The sequence below is a fragment of the Diuraphis noxia genome, unplaced genomic scaffold (genome assembly GCF_037042655.1).
Source record: "Diuraphis noxia isolate RWA-SAM2 unplaced genomic scaffold, SU_Dnox_SAM2 contig0001, whole genome shotgun sequence".
NCBI classification, from domain to species: Eukaryota; Metazoa; Arthropoda; class Insecta; order Hemiptera; family Aphididae; genus Diuraphis; species Diuraphis noxia.
The window spans coordinates 32916078-32932959 of NW_028301711.1; the positions used below are offsets into that span (position 1 = coordinate 32916078).

Genomic DNA, 16882 nt, shown 5'->3' on the forward strand with positions numbered 1-16882 from the left:
AAGTTATCTACACAATTTTGCATCGATACACAGAGAGTAATGCATATTATAGTCGATAAAAATTAATTAAAACCATAACCATGAATAGAAATTCATATTTTGAATTTTTAAAAATTCAATGAAAATTAAAATTATGATAAAATTGTATAGTGTAATAATGTATTATATACCATTATACCTAAAGTTAATATTCGATATTTTCTAATATACAGTGTGATCACGATAAGTGGAAACACTCAATAACTATGTGCAGGCTTCATATATTTCAATTCTGCTTTTTCGGCTAACTAATAAACATTATTATACACATTTTCAAATAATTAGACTATTTTTTTGACACTTAACTTTGCGCATGCGCACAATAACTTTTTTTTTTTAAATGGCATGATCCATTTTTGACCACAAATTATTTTTTTTGGGTATTTTTTTATGAATTTTAGTGGTTGAATTTCTTTTCTAAGTCAAAAAATGACCGAGTTACAGCAATTTGATTTTACGTTATTACAATAGGTAAACAGGTATTTCATAAATTGGATTAGTTATTTTTATTTTTTTATTATTAACTAAGTATTTTATAATCTGTTATACCCGTGCAAATAACAAATGACAAAAAGATAATGAATCAATGAAAAAAGTAATTTTAAAAACTGTTAATTGAGAAATTTTAGAGTGAAGAAGTAGTTCAATTCTAAGTGAACTTAGGTATGATCAATTTAATAAGAGAGGAAGAAGTGTGGAGGGTGCTTAGAAAAATAGAAAATAGAAAATCAGTAGGTCCAGATGGAATACCAGTAGAAACTTGGAAAGTGCTAGGGAAATTAGGATTAGAGGAAAAATTCCAGACGCTTGGAGAAAGAGTTATGTGATACTAATTTTCAAAGGAAAAGGAGATGTACAGGAACGTGAAAACTATAGAAGTATAAAACTTATGAGTCACACTATGAAGATTTGGGAAAAGTAGGGAACTATAGACTGGAAGAATTGTGGGAAGCACTTGAGAGTAAAGGGTTAAAAATTGGAATATTTAAAACTGTGTATATTGAGTTTAATTTTCATTTTGGAGTTCAAAGAGTCTAAAAAGTAAATCAGGATAGGCATGTAGTGAATATGATGGGCAAGGTAGTGGGATAAGTTGATAGTTTTAAATACTTAGGATCCATATTTCAAAAGAATGGTGGTTTTGACAAAGATATTATGCATAGGATTAATTGTGGATGGATGAATGTGAGAGAAGTACCAGGTGTTATATGCGATAGATGAATCCCAATCAGGTTAAAAGGTGAATTTTATAAGATAGTAGTAAGGTTGGCGATGATGTATGGATCGGAATGTTGGGCTATAGATGAAACAATGGAGAGAAAAATTAGTGTTGCGGATATAAGAATGTTAAGGTAGATGAGTGAAGTGACGAGAAAGGACAGAATAAGAAATGAGTATATAAGATGTAGTATAGGAGTTGCTTCAATAGTTGACAAATTGCGTGAGAATAGGTTGAGATGGCTAGGCCATTTTTAAAGAAGATAAAAAACTGAGGAAGAGGAAGAGGACCGAAAAGAGATGGTTTGAAGTTATAAAGTGCGATATGAGAATGACTGGTGTTTGTGAGGAGTATGTTAAGGATCATAGTAAGTGGAAATTGAGGACCAGGGTGGCCGACGCCAAATAGTTATGGGAGAAGTTGAAGTAAAAGAAGAAGAAGAAGAAAATTGTATTCCATAGTATATTATATCCAATTAATTTAATAGGTATATAGACATCATTTCGATTAAATTGAAGTTTGACACATTCAAATTTTCTTAACATTTCATAAATATTACTTCAATTAAAAAATAATATTCATATTAATATAATTTAAGCACCTATATTAATAATTGTATAGCCCCCCTTCATCCAATATGCAGGTTAATCAATCAATGAATTTTACAAGTTTAATCACAGGTTAAGTCATTGTAGTTCGTTGTTCGTGCCTAATGGCTATACCTATAATATATTAGGTATTATATTATATTATATTAACCATACTAATTGAATTCATTTTCATATTAATCATTGAGTATTTAACTTGTTGATCCGTGGACTGCACTCGTCGTTTGTTTATCTACAGCAAACTTATGGTAGCTATGTGTGATTTTACAGTCAAAATGTTTCAAAAAATAAACACACACGGATCCATTTTATAAAAGCACAAAGGGTTTCATTTGAAATATGTCGGCCATAATGAATATAAATTTTGTGTTTGTTTTTCACCGAAAGTCGAAACGTATAGTACATTTATTCTCGTTCGGTGACAGTTACCTATGAAAAAAAAAACACCATAACTGCCTACGTAAAACTATAAACAAGGTACAGTAGGTACACCTTTTACAAACATAGACACAATATTATTATATTGTGTATCATGTCAGTGCAGTGTGTACCTATACGATAAAAGCGACCGTTCACGCTCAAAATAATAATGAGAATAAAACCACCATGTGTACGGAATAGTGTTATATCTATTGCAGTTATATACACATGACATGTATTTATGAGTACATTATACGGGCCTACACCCTATTAGCGTAACAATTATAAGTGGAGACTTCAGAGGGTTTCGCAATAAAAAAATTCTTCGCTCGAGAAAATAAATGTTTGATTTACTCGTTTACAATAATAAAATAAATTAGGTAGTGTAAGTTGGTATAGTTAATAAAAGCAACAAATCATTTATGGACTTATTATACTAAAAAACAATAATATTATAATTTCTTAATTCTGTGAATCAAATATTTTTTTAGCTCTTACTATATTATATGACCTACATTCCTATAGTTAAGGGTAACTATAATTTCTAAAGTCGTTATTTATTCAAATAAACCAATAGAACATGAAAAAAAATTTCTTATTCTATGTTAAATTGTTAAGTGACTTACTGTATTAGTTTACAGTTAGATACATTATAGTATTGAAATGTACATCGGTTATCAATTATCATGCAAAAATTTTACATTTTACTGGTCACTTGCTTTCAGGGCTTGGAACCGAAATTAAAAATACCGGTATTTTAACCGGAACCCATTGAAAATATTGGAACCGGAACCTTACCGGAACCCTTTTTCGATTTTCCTAGGAACCGGAACCGGAACCGATATTAATCGGAAGAGAATTTTTCGGTTAATTTCGGTTTTTTTCGGTTATAGTTTTATTTAATTATTTAATATATTTAGGCAGGTAATACAATATATTATTAAATAATAGTTGATTCTTAAAATTTGGTTGTACTTTATACGGGTAATTATAATTGTACATTTCTATAATCTAACAGTTCCAGGAAATAATAAAATATGAGCATTTACCAAAATAAATATATAAATATTGTTATTTGCCCGTTGGTTTGTAAAGCATGTAGTTATGATTATTTCCATATATTTTATAACTTATAAATAGTTTTGTATACAATTTTATTGTAATGTAAGTTGATGAATGATGTCTAAAAATATAAAATGATTATTAAAACGATCAAAATACACACCCGTATAAATTGTTATCAGATTGTGACAAGGACTAATAATTAATATTATATAATGGTATACATATACATATTAAATATAATTTCTGAACAGTTTCTTATAATAATAAAATAGGACTGATGGGCGGATAACCAATAATTTTTAATATCGCAATATGCAATGTTCGTTTATTCTTAATTTCTTATTATAAGCTATCGATTAAAGTGCACAATTGAATATTTGAATTTTGAATACCTTTATTTTTATTGACCATTCGAATAACACTATCGAATTATTCGATAGTCGTTATTTGGCAGTGTCCACCACTAAAAATAGCATATCATAGTACCTATCATACAAAACAAAGTAACAACCAATCAATTATTGTTTTGGATGTTTTTAAAACAAAATAGTAAATTTACTAAGTCCTTTAAGTTTTAACCCAATAAGCCTACTATAATTTGATTTTATCATTTTCGATAATTATAGGTAAATGCGTAGGCACAATTTCAACTTTTGACTTGGGGGGCTGAATATATTAAAGGCAAGCTGATGACCATTGCAATATAGCATTTTAAAATTGTATGTCATAGGATTTTGGGGGAGCTGCGGCCCCCTACCCCTAGTTTACGCCTATGGGTATATGAATTAAGTTTATACTTGGTGTTTTTTACTTTTTGAAAAAAAATTAACCTCTAAATACCGGTATTAACCGGTACCAGAACCGAAACCTTAATTCTGTAATTTTAAGAACCGAAACCGAAACCGGTACCGAATTTTTATTTTTTTGAAGAACCTAATTGGAACCGAAACCGAAAAAATCATAAAGGTTCCAAGCCCTGCTTGCTTTAAAACTATATTAAATATAACTTATCGATACCTTATAATTTGGATACAAACGGAATAAGTCACCTATCCACGACCGACGTTGTTATATAGGTATTATCGAAGGAAGATTAATTGAACGGTTCACTTATAAAATCACTATACCTAAAAGTGTTAACATGCTTGAAAATTTTAATTTATAAATTATTCAAAAGTATTGATAGTTGAACAATAATTTACTATTGAAATTTAAAAAAAAAATTTATCTGAAACGAGCGTAAGTATTCGAAAATTGAATATTAATATATAATTTCAAAGGTGGGCAAGTTAATGAAAATAATTAACTCAAGTTCAGTTAAGTTAAGAGGACACAAGATCGATAAGTTAAAAGTTAACAGTTAACAAATTATAAATTTAACTCGATAAGTTAAAAGTTAATAAAGAAAATAAAATTAACTTAACTCAGTTTAAAAAAAGTTAATCTATTTTTTTTTTTAATTATCAAGTAAATCACATAAAGAGTGAATGTGTCTTTCTAGTTTCTAATTTATAAATTATAAATCAATTTGATTTAACTTGTATCATAATGTACACTGTATACTTTTTTACTTTTTTATTATTTATTAAATTTAACTATTTTTAACTATTTTAACTTATTAACTTATTAACTTATTAACTTATTTATTTTTTAAATCAACTGAGAAAAGCTAAGTTATTTCAACTGTAAATTAAACTAGTTAAGTTCATAAGTTAATTAGAAAACAAACTAACTAGTTAAGTTAAAAAGTTAAAACAAAAATTAACTTTTTAACTTAACTTTAACTTTTTAAATAGTTAATGCCCACCTTTGTATAATTTCATATAATATTATATAGTTATAATTTAATGAATAATGACACATTTTTAGAAGATGACAGCTACCTATTCTAGAGATTTTTATAATTTTAGCACTTATAGTATAAAAGTTTTTTGTTATAAAGTATTTAAACTTTAAAGACAAAAACTCATCAAAAAGTAACAAATACGTGAATTTAAAACTTCAAAATTCACATTAATTATAATCTCAAAAATTGTTTTTCAGATAGTAAATAAGATTGTATTTAGATCTTTTATATAATAAAATCAACCCGTGGAAATTGCTTTATTTTAATATAGATGTCGACAGCTGAATTGAATTTTCCATTAAGTATAGGGCCAAATGGAGATGATATGTTCAATTAGATATGAATGAAATTATTGTATGAGAAAATTCTGAATGAGGACCGTAGGATTTATTATAGGTACATATGAATATATTAAATATACCTATATTATTATAAATAATTATGTTATCTATTAGGAAATTGAACTTTTTTTATAAAAAAAATTGCATTTACCCATTATTTTATAATAATTTATTTATTATTGCATATAATATTACTATTTTATAGCTGTTACTATAACACAGGGTGTTGGCAAAGTATCTCAAACTTAGTCAACATTTGAACTTTAAATATTTATAAAAAAAAATTGTGCCTAGATTTATATATTTTTAATATTTTTAAATTGCTATAAGTAATTTATTTTCAAGTGATATTTTGTTTTAAATGTTCATGGTTTTTAAAATTTTAACTGTACGTAAAAAAATGTTGCGATAAAAACATCTATAGAGATTTGCTATTTTTAGAAGTTAAAAAAGTTCCAAGGTCCAATTCTATTTGGCGATTGCAGCCCCTCCAAAAATAAACTTCAAATTTTAGAATCAACTGTCAAATAATAAACTATATATTTGATAAAGTCGAGATTAAACTATAGGGAAGCTGGTAAGCATTTAATGTGCAGTAACATTGAATCTGGTATCTATAGTGACATGTTGGACATTTGAAAATTAATTTAGAAGGATTTACAAATGTACTTATTTGATAATTATATTGTCAATTATGTTCAATCAATGTGACATTATGCCTTTAACCGTCTACTAACTAGATACCTACCGACAAGTTAATACCCATCCTATTCCAGAAAGACTCAATTTAATGTTTAAACAGAGATGTTTAAAACAGTTTAAAGGTATTTTCTATACGTGGCAATAGTCATATTGAAACGATTATCTTCATAAATAATATTATGTAACAAAAGTTATTATTATCATTCATTTATTCAATACTTGGACATTTTAGCCACAATTTACCCAATAAGCTATAATTTATTGTGCGACATTAAATTAGTTTGTTTTATTATCTCAATTCAAAATAAACGATAAATCTGGTACATTCAAATCCTACAAATATATAGGTAAAGTATATTAAAATTAAATAAGATAACATTTATGACTTCACATATTATAATAACATGCTTTATTAATTATTATTGTTGAAGATTCTTTTATTTTGTTATTCTATAAAATGGGTACCTATATAGATAGGTACCTATGTTACTTGTTCTAAATTAAATACGTGCATACAGGTGCATACACAAGGGGATATGGTGTTCTCCCTCCCTCCCCCCACCAAAAAAAAACAGGAAAATTTAATTTAAGCTTAAACCACCCAAAATATTTTTTTGTCTACGTATCTGTATATGCTATAGATAGGTCTAAGGTAGGTACATTGAATTTTCAACATCATAAAAATAAAAAATATTTTAAATTTACTAATATACAATTTAGATATTTTCAATTGGCGAGGTTTTAATTTATATTCAACCTATTCAAGTGAATTATAATAACAGTCAGTGTGTCATCAAGTAAGTTAATTATATACCTAGTTATGACTTATATTTTTGTAAATAGATAATAAAAGTGTTTGTTTTTAGTTGATGAACTAATAACATTATATAGTATCATCATAATATTAAATATTAATACTTGTAACTTTTTTTTTTTTTGGGGGGGGGGGCTGATTTATAAAAAAAAAAATATAGGTATTAAAAAAGTAGGAAGTAAGCATTATAACTAAGTTGCTGCACAATTTATAGGTGTCGGGTCCCATGGTGTACTTCGGTAATCGGAATTGAATAAAAAATAGTAAATCACTTAAATATTTGTTAAATTTATATTAACTATTAAATGATAAATCATTGCTTACAAAAAACAATTTAGAGTGGAGACTGTCAGTTTTCATTACCTAGTAAAATGTAAATAAGTATATTTTAAGAATTAAGATTTATTTATAATAGATAATATTCAAATTGTGTGTTTTTATACCTATACAAGGTTGAAATAATTTATGCCAAAAAAATTTAATTTATAAATATCATTATAATATAATAAGTACAGATGGGTTAAAAATTTCAAGTAGGTGCCTAGGTACTGTATTACAATGAAATGACCAAAACTGTTATACTTTATACTTCGTTGAAGTATGAAATTAAATAGGTACTTTTAGCCTAAAATTTTCATAATTAATATAAATTGTGTATTTGTGTTAATATACTTTTTAGTTTTTTTTGGTTTTAGTATAAACTACTCATGACTCATGAGAAACCTTGTGTTCATTTGTCAAGACTTAGCTACTTAGCTATAAAAATTGAAAATTTCATACATTTTTAACTACAAAATAATGTGATTTTGGTTAAAATTTCGATCTAGTCTAAATTATAAGAATACATAGATACGTTATATTGATATCTAGATCTATTAATACAAATAACTTTATAATTTAATTTTAATTTCATCCAAAATTCGAAACCATTACCTACGTAATTGAATTTTATCCATAAGCAATTAGGTTAGGGTATACCTACCTAAATGTCGAGCTAAATGCACCTATAACTTTTTTATTTAATTTATACTATAAATATTAATAAAACCTAAATTTGCCGTTTAACTTCTTAAATCTTTCTAATCGGCAATTGCTACATAATATTGATTGCTACTGATTAGTCATCATGAAGTTAAAATTTATAATAATTGAATGGTAGGCAGAGGCGTATTTAGAAATGTCTTAAGGGGGGGGGGGGGGCACAAGCAAAAAGTTCAAATTTGCGTACATGGGGCGTAGAGTTGTAAAATTTCTCATATAATAAAAATAAGTATAATATACGGCGAATGGGGGAGGCACAGGCCCCATGTGCCCCTCCCTTAAATACGCCCCTGATGGTAGGTTAGGTTACGTAACCTACCTACGCTATCAAAATAAATCAATATGACTAGTCAACACTTCGGATATTAGATAGATATAAGTGATATAACCTATATTATGTTCACAAGTCAAAAGTAGGTATAAATTACATACCTATTAATATTAATTATATTGATGAATAATATTGCCACATCGGTAATAATGATTTTAACAACCGTAAATATTGTTATTTGTTTAAAAGTTGCGTTTGTGTAGGTAATCAATCTGACTCGTAATCGATTCTTTTTTTTTATTATTCTTTGATAATAATATTTTAATATAATAATACTATACTTTATCTTTTTGGGTCATAAACTCGTAACAGTTTATCACGTTCTGAAACGACTGAAATGTTCTAAACAGCTTACGGATAGATACGTCGTAACCTACATACAAATATTAATCATACGGCCACACTAGCAAGTACGTAGAAACAGTGTATTTTTCTTGTACCTACTGTGGTACAATATGTAAGTTCTTTAAATTATTTAACTGTTTTATAAAATGTTTATAATTTCCGATATATCGGCGTTTTGGATAATTAATATTATACACTTATCATCTATATACTTTATACACTATATCTATATATCTATAAACTAAGAAATTAAGAAACGAATATCAATACTATATTTAATATACTATTCGATGTATATAATATTGTAAAGTATTAAGTATTACATGGATTAGGTACAACTTGTAAGAAAATGTGACTTGATTTATAATTTTATAAATATCTATAATATATCTAGGAGGCTATGAATAAGTATTGTGGGTGATTATTTTAATAGTGAGTTCTCAATATTTAAATTATTAAGGTTTTTCAAAACGTATGGACACTTATATTATCTTTTAGGTATTTGATATTATCTAAAAACACTACCTTGTACCTACCTACCATAAAAATGTTTTCTTAATTTTTTTATATTATACTCTGAAACAGAGTAGATGGTACGTTGAAAAATAAAAAATAAAATATTTGAGAATAATATATCACCATTTTTAGGAAACTATTTTGCTAAAGATAAAAAAATTTAAATTAGAATTTAATGTAACTTGTAGAAAAAAAAAATTGAAATAATGAGAGCTCCTAGCTGTTCGATTAATTGATCTGTAAATTGAAATATTATTTATTAATTGAGGAATATATGAATGTTTTAATTGTATTTTACTGTACTGTTATGTTTAAAGGGTAATTTTGTACACTAGTTCTACTATAAGAGCTCATAGTTTTCGAACCATTACAAATTGTTTATTAAAGAAAAAAATATCGACATCAGTTAATATGACCTCAAAAATAACAGAGAAATTCAAGTTACCGTCTCGCCATGAAGCAGCCATATACAATGTTTGGTGAGTATTTATTACCAAAGAATATTATTTAAAAAATACTATGTTTACTGGAAGTCTATATCTGTTTTTTCTTGCTATACATTTAATTGTTTGACAGATTGTTAGTCTACAGTTGAATACAATTTTAAATAAATAATATTCAAAATTCGAAAATATGGACTATTAACTAACTATAAAGTAAAAGCTAATTAAAAAAAAAATATTCATTTTATAAACTTTTAAAATTAACTGGTAAGTTAATTTTCTAAATTTAATAATTTAACCAGTTAAAAGATACACTGTTACAACTTACATTTTTCCAGTTAATTTGAAAAATAATTGTAATAAAAGTAAAATACATGTGCCTACAGATACCTATTTATAATAAATGTAGATAAAACGACAAATGAATGACTTTTTTTTTTAAATTTGTTGTACCTACATACAAATTTAGCCATTTTTAACCTAACCTTGGTTTAATAATTTAGTTGATGCAAATGCGTTTTTGCTTAATTCACTACACAGAATACAGATAGTGTGAAAAAAAAATGTATTGGATGCAATCTTAAAAGAATTTTAACTTGGGTATTATGTAAAAAAAATTTCTAAGTTGCACAAATTAATATATAATATTATGTGTGACCCAAAAGCCTATAAAAAAAAATGTATTCATTTATTTTTAAATGAGTTTTGTTAATATTTTATACCATATTATAACCAAGTACCAACTTGTATTAATACTTTATTAAGTAATGACCAATATTTAATTTTTTTCTATTATAATCATAATTTAATCACCGTTAAGTTCCTTTATCATGATTCTAGACACACTTTATTATTAAGATTATTTTTAAAAACAACTGCTACATTTTTATATTTTAAATATATCCTACATATTAAGTTACATTTATTTTTAAAGGATTGAGTTTAGTCAATTAGCTGTAACTACAAAATGTTTAAATTTGGGGCAAGGATTTCCGGATTATGATCCACCATCACGGTTTTCAAATTTCTTATCTGAAGTGGCTATAGAAAAGAATTCATATTTCCATCAATACACACGCGGATTTGTAATGTTATATTAATTTGTAAAAAATAACATACAGGTACTCTTAAAAGAATTTAAAAAATAATTTTTTAAATTCTAGGGACATTTACGTTTAGTGAGAGCTTTATCTAACTTATATTCACAATTGATTAACCGAAAAATTGATCCCGTAAATGAAATATTGGTAACTGTTGGAGCATATGAAGCACTTTATTGTGCCATACAGAGTAATATAGAGAACGGAGACGAAGCAATTATCATTGAACCTTTTTACGACTGTTATGAACCCATAATACGTACAGCTGGCGGCATTCCTAGATTTATACCATTGAGAAATGTAGGAATATAAAAAACATACTACAAATAATTGATTTTTTAGAATAAATAATTTGTACATCATTTCATATTATTTTTAAAGACAAGACCGAATGCATCATTACCAAAAGCAAGCGATTGGAAGCTTGATCCAGAAGAACTGGCATCATTATTCAATTCCAAAACCAAACTCATCATCGTAAATACACCACATAATCCATTGGGAAAAGTATTTGATTACGACGAGTTGATGATGATAGCAGATTTGGCCAAAAAACATAATGTTCTAGTCATTTCTGACGAAGTATATGAGTGGTTGGTATATGAACCAACTAAACACATAAGAATGGGTAATTTCATATTATGTATTATACTTATTATTCTTTATAAAATCAAAAAAATATTTATAAAACTGATGATATGATAAACTATATTACTACTATTTATATAATATTATAAATATATTGGTTAAGTTAACCTTTTGGAGCAGAAAATTAGAAAATTTAAAAAAAAACTTAGAAAATCTTCAAAAATAGAGGGTGGTTTCTTGTAGAATTGGTTATTGGTAGGATACTATTACTTGGAGTGAATTAAAAGCTGAGAAATATCAACAATTTTCCTAATAATTTAGAAATCTAAAAAACCCGTGATAAAATAGGAGTTATCAAACTATTTTAAATATTCATTTTAGTTTTCATTTACTTTTTATAGTATTTAGAAACGAATCATCATAAAGATGTCTTTATATTTTCAAAAAGTGTTTACTATATTATAATGCTATTTGAGATTATTTGGTTTTACAATGATATCCTTATTTCTTTTTATTTAATTAATTATTTAAAAAAATATTAATTGCCTAAACTTTCAAAAATAAAGCACCATTAGTTATATTAGTTATTATCATTTTCTGTAAACAGTTACTCATTATTATATTATCATTTATTTTAAAATTTCACAATTTTATTAAAATATAGAGTGTCATTCATAATTTGCTATAAAATTTATTCCTATTTAACATAATATATAGGTATATAATATATAATTTTAATTTTAATAAAATCATTGCTTTAAAATTACATTCATTCTCAAGTAGTTAAATCTAATATAATATATTGTAGTTTTACTCAATTCGTTTGCATCAAGCAGATTGCAGATAATATACTGTCTTGTAGAATTGTAGTCTTTACTCTGTATCTTCTTTTGGAAAAACATTTTTTTTTTTTATGATACTAAAACATATATGTTTATAGATACCTAGATGATAACACTAAAATTTTTTTTAATTGTTAAGAGAAGAATAAACCAGGCAAACAATATAATATATGAATCATTAGGTTTAATTTGTTGTTTGTGATGAACAAATTTAGATGGATATTATAACAAATATTAGGCATACGTTTTTTTTTTTATATAGAGCAGACTAATTATTAAAAAAACAAAAATAAAAAAAATATAAAAACTTTAGTTATAATATAGGTACATATTTACATTTTTAATATAACTACCATTGATTATAAATACTAGTATTTATAATCAATTTAACTACTAATAAACATTTCAAAATAAATATTTATACTGCTTATTAAAAATAATTATGAGTTAAAGAATTTATTTTGGCAATGTAAAAAAAAATTATTTGGTAGTTTCAAACTGTTATATTCGGTGTTAAATAAGTTATTAAAATTCTTATCTCAAAAAATTAACACTTTGTATACATACAGTTTAAAACATTTATTATTAGTAGGCGGTTTGGAAGTTATAGAGCTAAGAAATGCAAAATATACATGCAAAAAAATTATAAAATATGTTAAAAAAATGTGAAATAAAAAAAATCAGTAAATCTGCGAAATATCAATTAAAGTTCATTAATCAAAAACTTATATTGTTATTACATATTAATTATTATTTATTAATACAAATATATATATATTATTGAAAACTAAAATATGGCGCATAACTAGTTAGCATTTGGCATTTTATTGATCTGAAAAAAAAATATATCTTCATTATTTGTGAAGTTAAATACAAAATTAATTTATATTATATATTACCTGTTAAATTGTTGCATTGAACCACTTTATTATTTATACATTATTATACTATTATTTATGATTATTTAAAATACATATAGTTTAGGAAAGAATAAAAAGCAATTTTTACGGTTACTTTTTTTAAATAATTATTTACAGAACATTTCATAAAATGTATAGTTAGGTGATTCATGAATTAAATGCACAATTTTGTGAGACATCATTTTTTAGTTAAAAATAATACAGATTTATTTTTTTAATCAGCAACACTTCCTGACATGTGGGAAAGAACCATTACAATTGGATCTGCTGGCAAAACATTTAGTATGACTGGCTGGAAACTTGGATGGGCATATGGCCCAGCTAATTTCATAAAAAATCTAGGTGTTATTCACCAGACTGCAATTTATACATGTGCGACAACAATTCAAGAAGCTGCTGCAAGAGGATTTGAATACGAAATTAATGCTCTTAATACACCGGAAAGTTATTTTCAAAATTTGTCAAAAGAGTTGCAACCAAAAATGCAATATCTTTTTAAAATATTACAAAACAATGGCCTCCATCCAATTATGCCTGATGGAGGATATTTTATGATTTCCAACTGGACGAAGTTTGGTGGGTATTTAATCATTTCTGACAATGGTTTACATTATGTATAAGTTTTTTAACTATTTAATTTCATCTAATTTACCTTTTACTTTTTAGAAAATAAATTAGATTTAAGTTCAGAAACTGATAAATACAAGGACTTTAGATTTGTTAAGTGGCTCTCTAAGAATGTTAAGCTTCAAGGAATACCATTTTCAGCATTCTACTCAGAACCGCACAAAAAGATGGCTGAAAATTATCTACGATTCTGTTTTTTTAAAGTAATTTTTTACTAGGATTGACTTTATTTTTTTAAATTAAAAAATATACCTATTTTCTATTTAACAGAAAAATGAAACTTTGAACAAAGCAGAAGACATTTTAACAGCATGGACTCGCAGTTTAACAGAACAAAAGTCTAAACTTTAAAATATTTTGTAAAGATGACAATAAAAAAAAGATTACCTATCAAATTTTATAATTAGTAAAAATTACACTAGTAAAGTATCCTATTTGTAGAGTATATCAATTAAAATTAATAAGTAGTTGGTATTCATTTTTATTATTTTATATTTATACTTAGGATTTAAGCATAGTAGAATTACAATAACTAATCAAAAAATATAGGATAACTAATTTATACAGCCCTAATAACATTTTTTTATATCTAAGTCGATCAATGTGTTTAGTTAAAATAACTAAACAAAAATCTCGGATATCTAGTTTACATAATTTGAACAATTTTATTTTTTTTTGATACTAACAGTTTCATATTTTTACTTGCAATAACAATAATTTATAATTTGTTCAACAAAGTAATATAACTAAACCTGCATGATAAGAACTACTAAAGTCTAAGAAACTAAATAATTAGCTGTAGCTATATTGCAAACTGAAATGTTGGTTATGTAATCTGTTTAAATGGTTAACACAACCATTATTTTTTCCATGATGACGCCTAAATGCCTATAACATATAGATATGGGTTAGATAAAATAATGCTTTTTTTTAAAAAAAAACTGTTTACTTATAATAATAATAGTTATGTAGTAATATAGTATAAATGACAATAAAAATATATTTTGATGAGGTATAACTTCTTTATTTATCTAAAAAAGAGGACTAAGTACTACTTTACATAAATATTGATAGAAAATTGATAGATTTTTACACTATTCAAGGTATTTTTTAATGATGTTTTTTTTTTGTACGTACATGTGTACATTTTTCTACAAAAAAATGCACCAATTTTCAAATTTGGAGAAGGTTTCTGGTAAATGAACTAGTTGGTACTTTGTATCTAACAGGGATCAAAATTTAAAAATTTACAAGTTCCATTAAAAATAATTGGGGGTGATGAAAGAAAAATTGGAATTTTTACTAATTTTTGAGAAATCAATTTTGTTATTTTTTTTTTGGATTTACTTCTACAACAAAATATCCTTAGATAGGTCTTGAAATAATCATTTGAGTTTATATAAACATTTTGTAAATTTAATAAAATTTCATTAAAACTTACCAGAAATCATATAGTTATCATTTTAAAAATAGTAAGGTTCTTTTTCTGGTGTTAATAGATATTCTTAATTTTTTAGTTTTTAAATTTTGTTTTTGTTTATGTACAACTGAATTATTATTTGTGTTTGAAAACCTAGGAAATAAAATTTAAAATTTCACATATGGTTTAAAAAAGGAATATATATACATGTATATTTTTACAAATAAATACAAATATTTTTTCATTGGCGTTTCAACACAAAAACAAATAGACTCTGGCCCCTATTTGTATTTATAATCATGACCCCAGTTACTTCTGTCGGTCCTTAAAATCTAAATCTTATGGTAATTTAGAGCTCTTTACTAATTTTTCTAATTTTACCAAAAAAAAAATAAATAAATAAATACTATCTTCTAATAAACTAATTGCACTCAGGACCAAAAATCGCCAACCCGCCATTCTTTTATCACTACCTACTTATGTCTTATGATAATAAAATATGTAATTAATATAATGTTGGAATGTGGAATCACTATAATTATTGTATCCAGCCACCCCGATAACTGTGTATGGATGCCAGATATGGTCTATACATTTTGCTGGTTCATTATTATACTAATACCAACCTTTGGAAGTGTGAACATATTTAAGGGGAACGCAAAGGACTCGTGCCATTAAAAATTTATATGTTATACACTCCTGAATTTACAAACTTATGTTTTTGTCTTTTTTATATCTAGTTTCGGTCTATTTCTCTCTCTCTCTCTCTCTCTCTCTCTCTCTCTTTCTTTCATATATCGGACCAATCATTAAAATAAACTACTACCTAAGCCAGTGATGCAAAATTTCAAATACAACTTTAACAAGCATGACACAATGACAGAAAATACCAGTTGTTTTTTATTTTTGATTGCTTGAAAAAAAAAAAAATATGTTAAAATTCACTTGGAAGTGCCTTCATTGGTTGGTTCTTCCAGTTACGCTCAAGCTGCTACATTTATTATAATTAAAACATCCTTTATGCTTATTGTACTTTTTTAAGTAAAGGTTGTATAAGCATTAGATAAAAATAAAATAAAAAAATTATGTTAGAGTTAAATTATATAATAAATTATAATAAATATTTTAAATACTATTTATCAACTGCTTTTTATTTTGGTTAACAAAAGAGTACAAAGATTGGAGAATGAATAAATCTTATATTGTTCAAGCATAGTATCAAAGGGTGTGCCAGAAAAATGATTGATCTAAAATTGAATACCTAGTTATTGAATTAATAGTACCAAAAATAAAAAATATTTTAGTCTGTAAATATTTAAGATTTAAATTATTGTTTAATTATATAATAGTATTTAATATGCTACTTATTAATTTTATTACCAAATTTTGAGATTAACAATGCCCATAAGTTTATTATATAGACCGAATATAATAATTTAAATTATTACATTAAATGATAACAATGCTCAATTTTTAATTGTATAGACTCTATACTATAGAGCAGGGGCGGCCAAACGGTCGATCGCGGACAATTTCAAAGTCGATCATGTTAGAATTTATTTTTAGGGCAAGCGCACGAATTGTTATCGAATTGTTGATAAGTTTTATGTGTTTGTAGTGCCACACTTCAACAATGCCCAGATCAACAAAATAAT

General features: G+C 25.6%; 1 protein-coding gene across 4 annotated transcripts; it reads left to right on the forward strand.

Annotated features, from left to right (window-relative positions):
- The first annotated feature begins 8724 nt into the window (after nucleotides 1–8724).
- Nucleotides 8725–14202, forward strand: LOC107161360 (kynurenine aminotransferase-like). 4 transcript variants are annotated; one of them, XM_089226888.1, is made up of 8 exons: nucleotides 8725–8836; nucleotides 9605–9766; nucleotides 10665–10815; nucleotides 10894–11130; nucleotides 11212–11458; nucleotides 13403–13756; nucleotides 13847–14010; nucleotides 14078–14202. In XM_089226888.1, the coding sequence occupies exons 2-8, from the start codon at nucleotides 9699–9701 to the stop codon at nucleotides 14156–14158; spliced, it is 1302 nt and encodes a 433-aa protein (XP_089083014.1). In that variant the 5' UTR covers nucleotides 8725–8836; nucleotides 9605–9698; the 3' UTR covers nucleotides 14159–14202. The 4 variants fall into 4 exon arrangements, with proteins under 4 accessions (XP_089083014.1, XP_089082572.1, XP_089083378.1 ...); XM_089226446.1 differs by having other exon boundaries at nucleotides 8742–8883; XM_089227252.1 differs by lacking the exon at nucleotides 8725–8836 and adding an exon at nucleotides 9095–9203.
- The last annotated feature ends 2680 nt before the right edge of the window (nucleotides 14203–16882 follow it).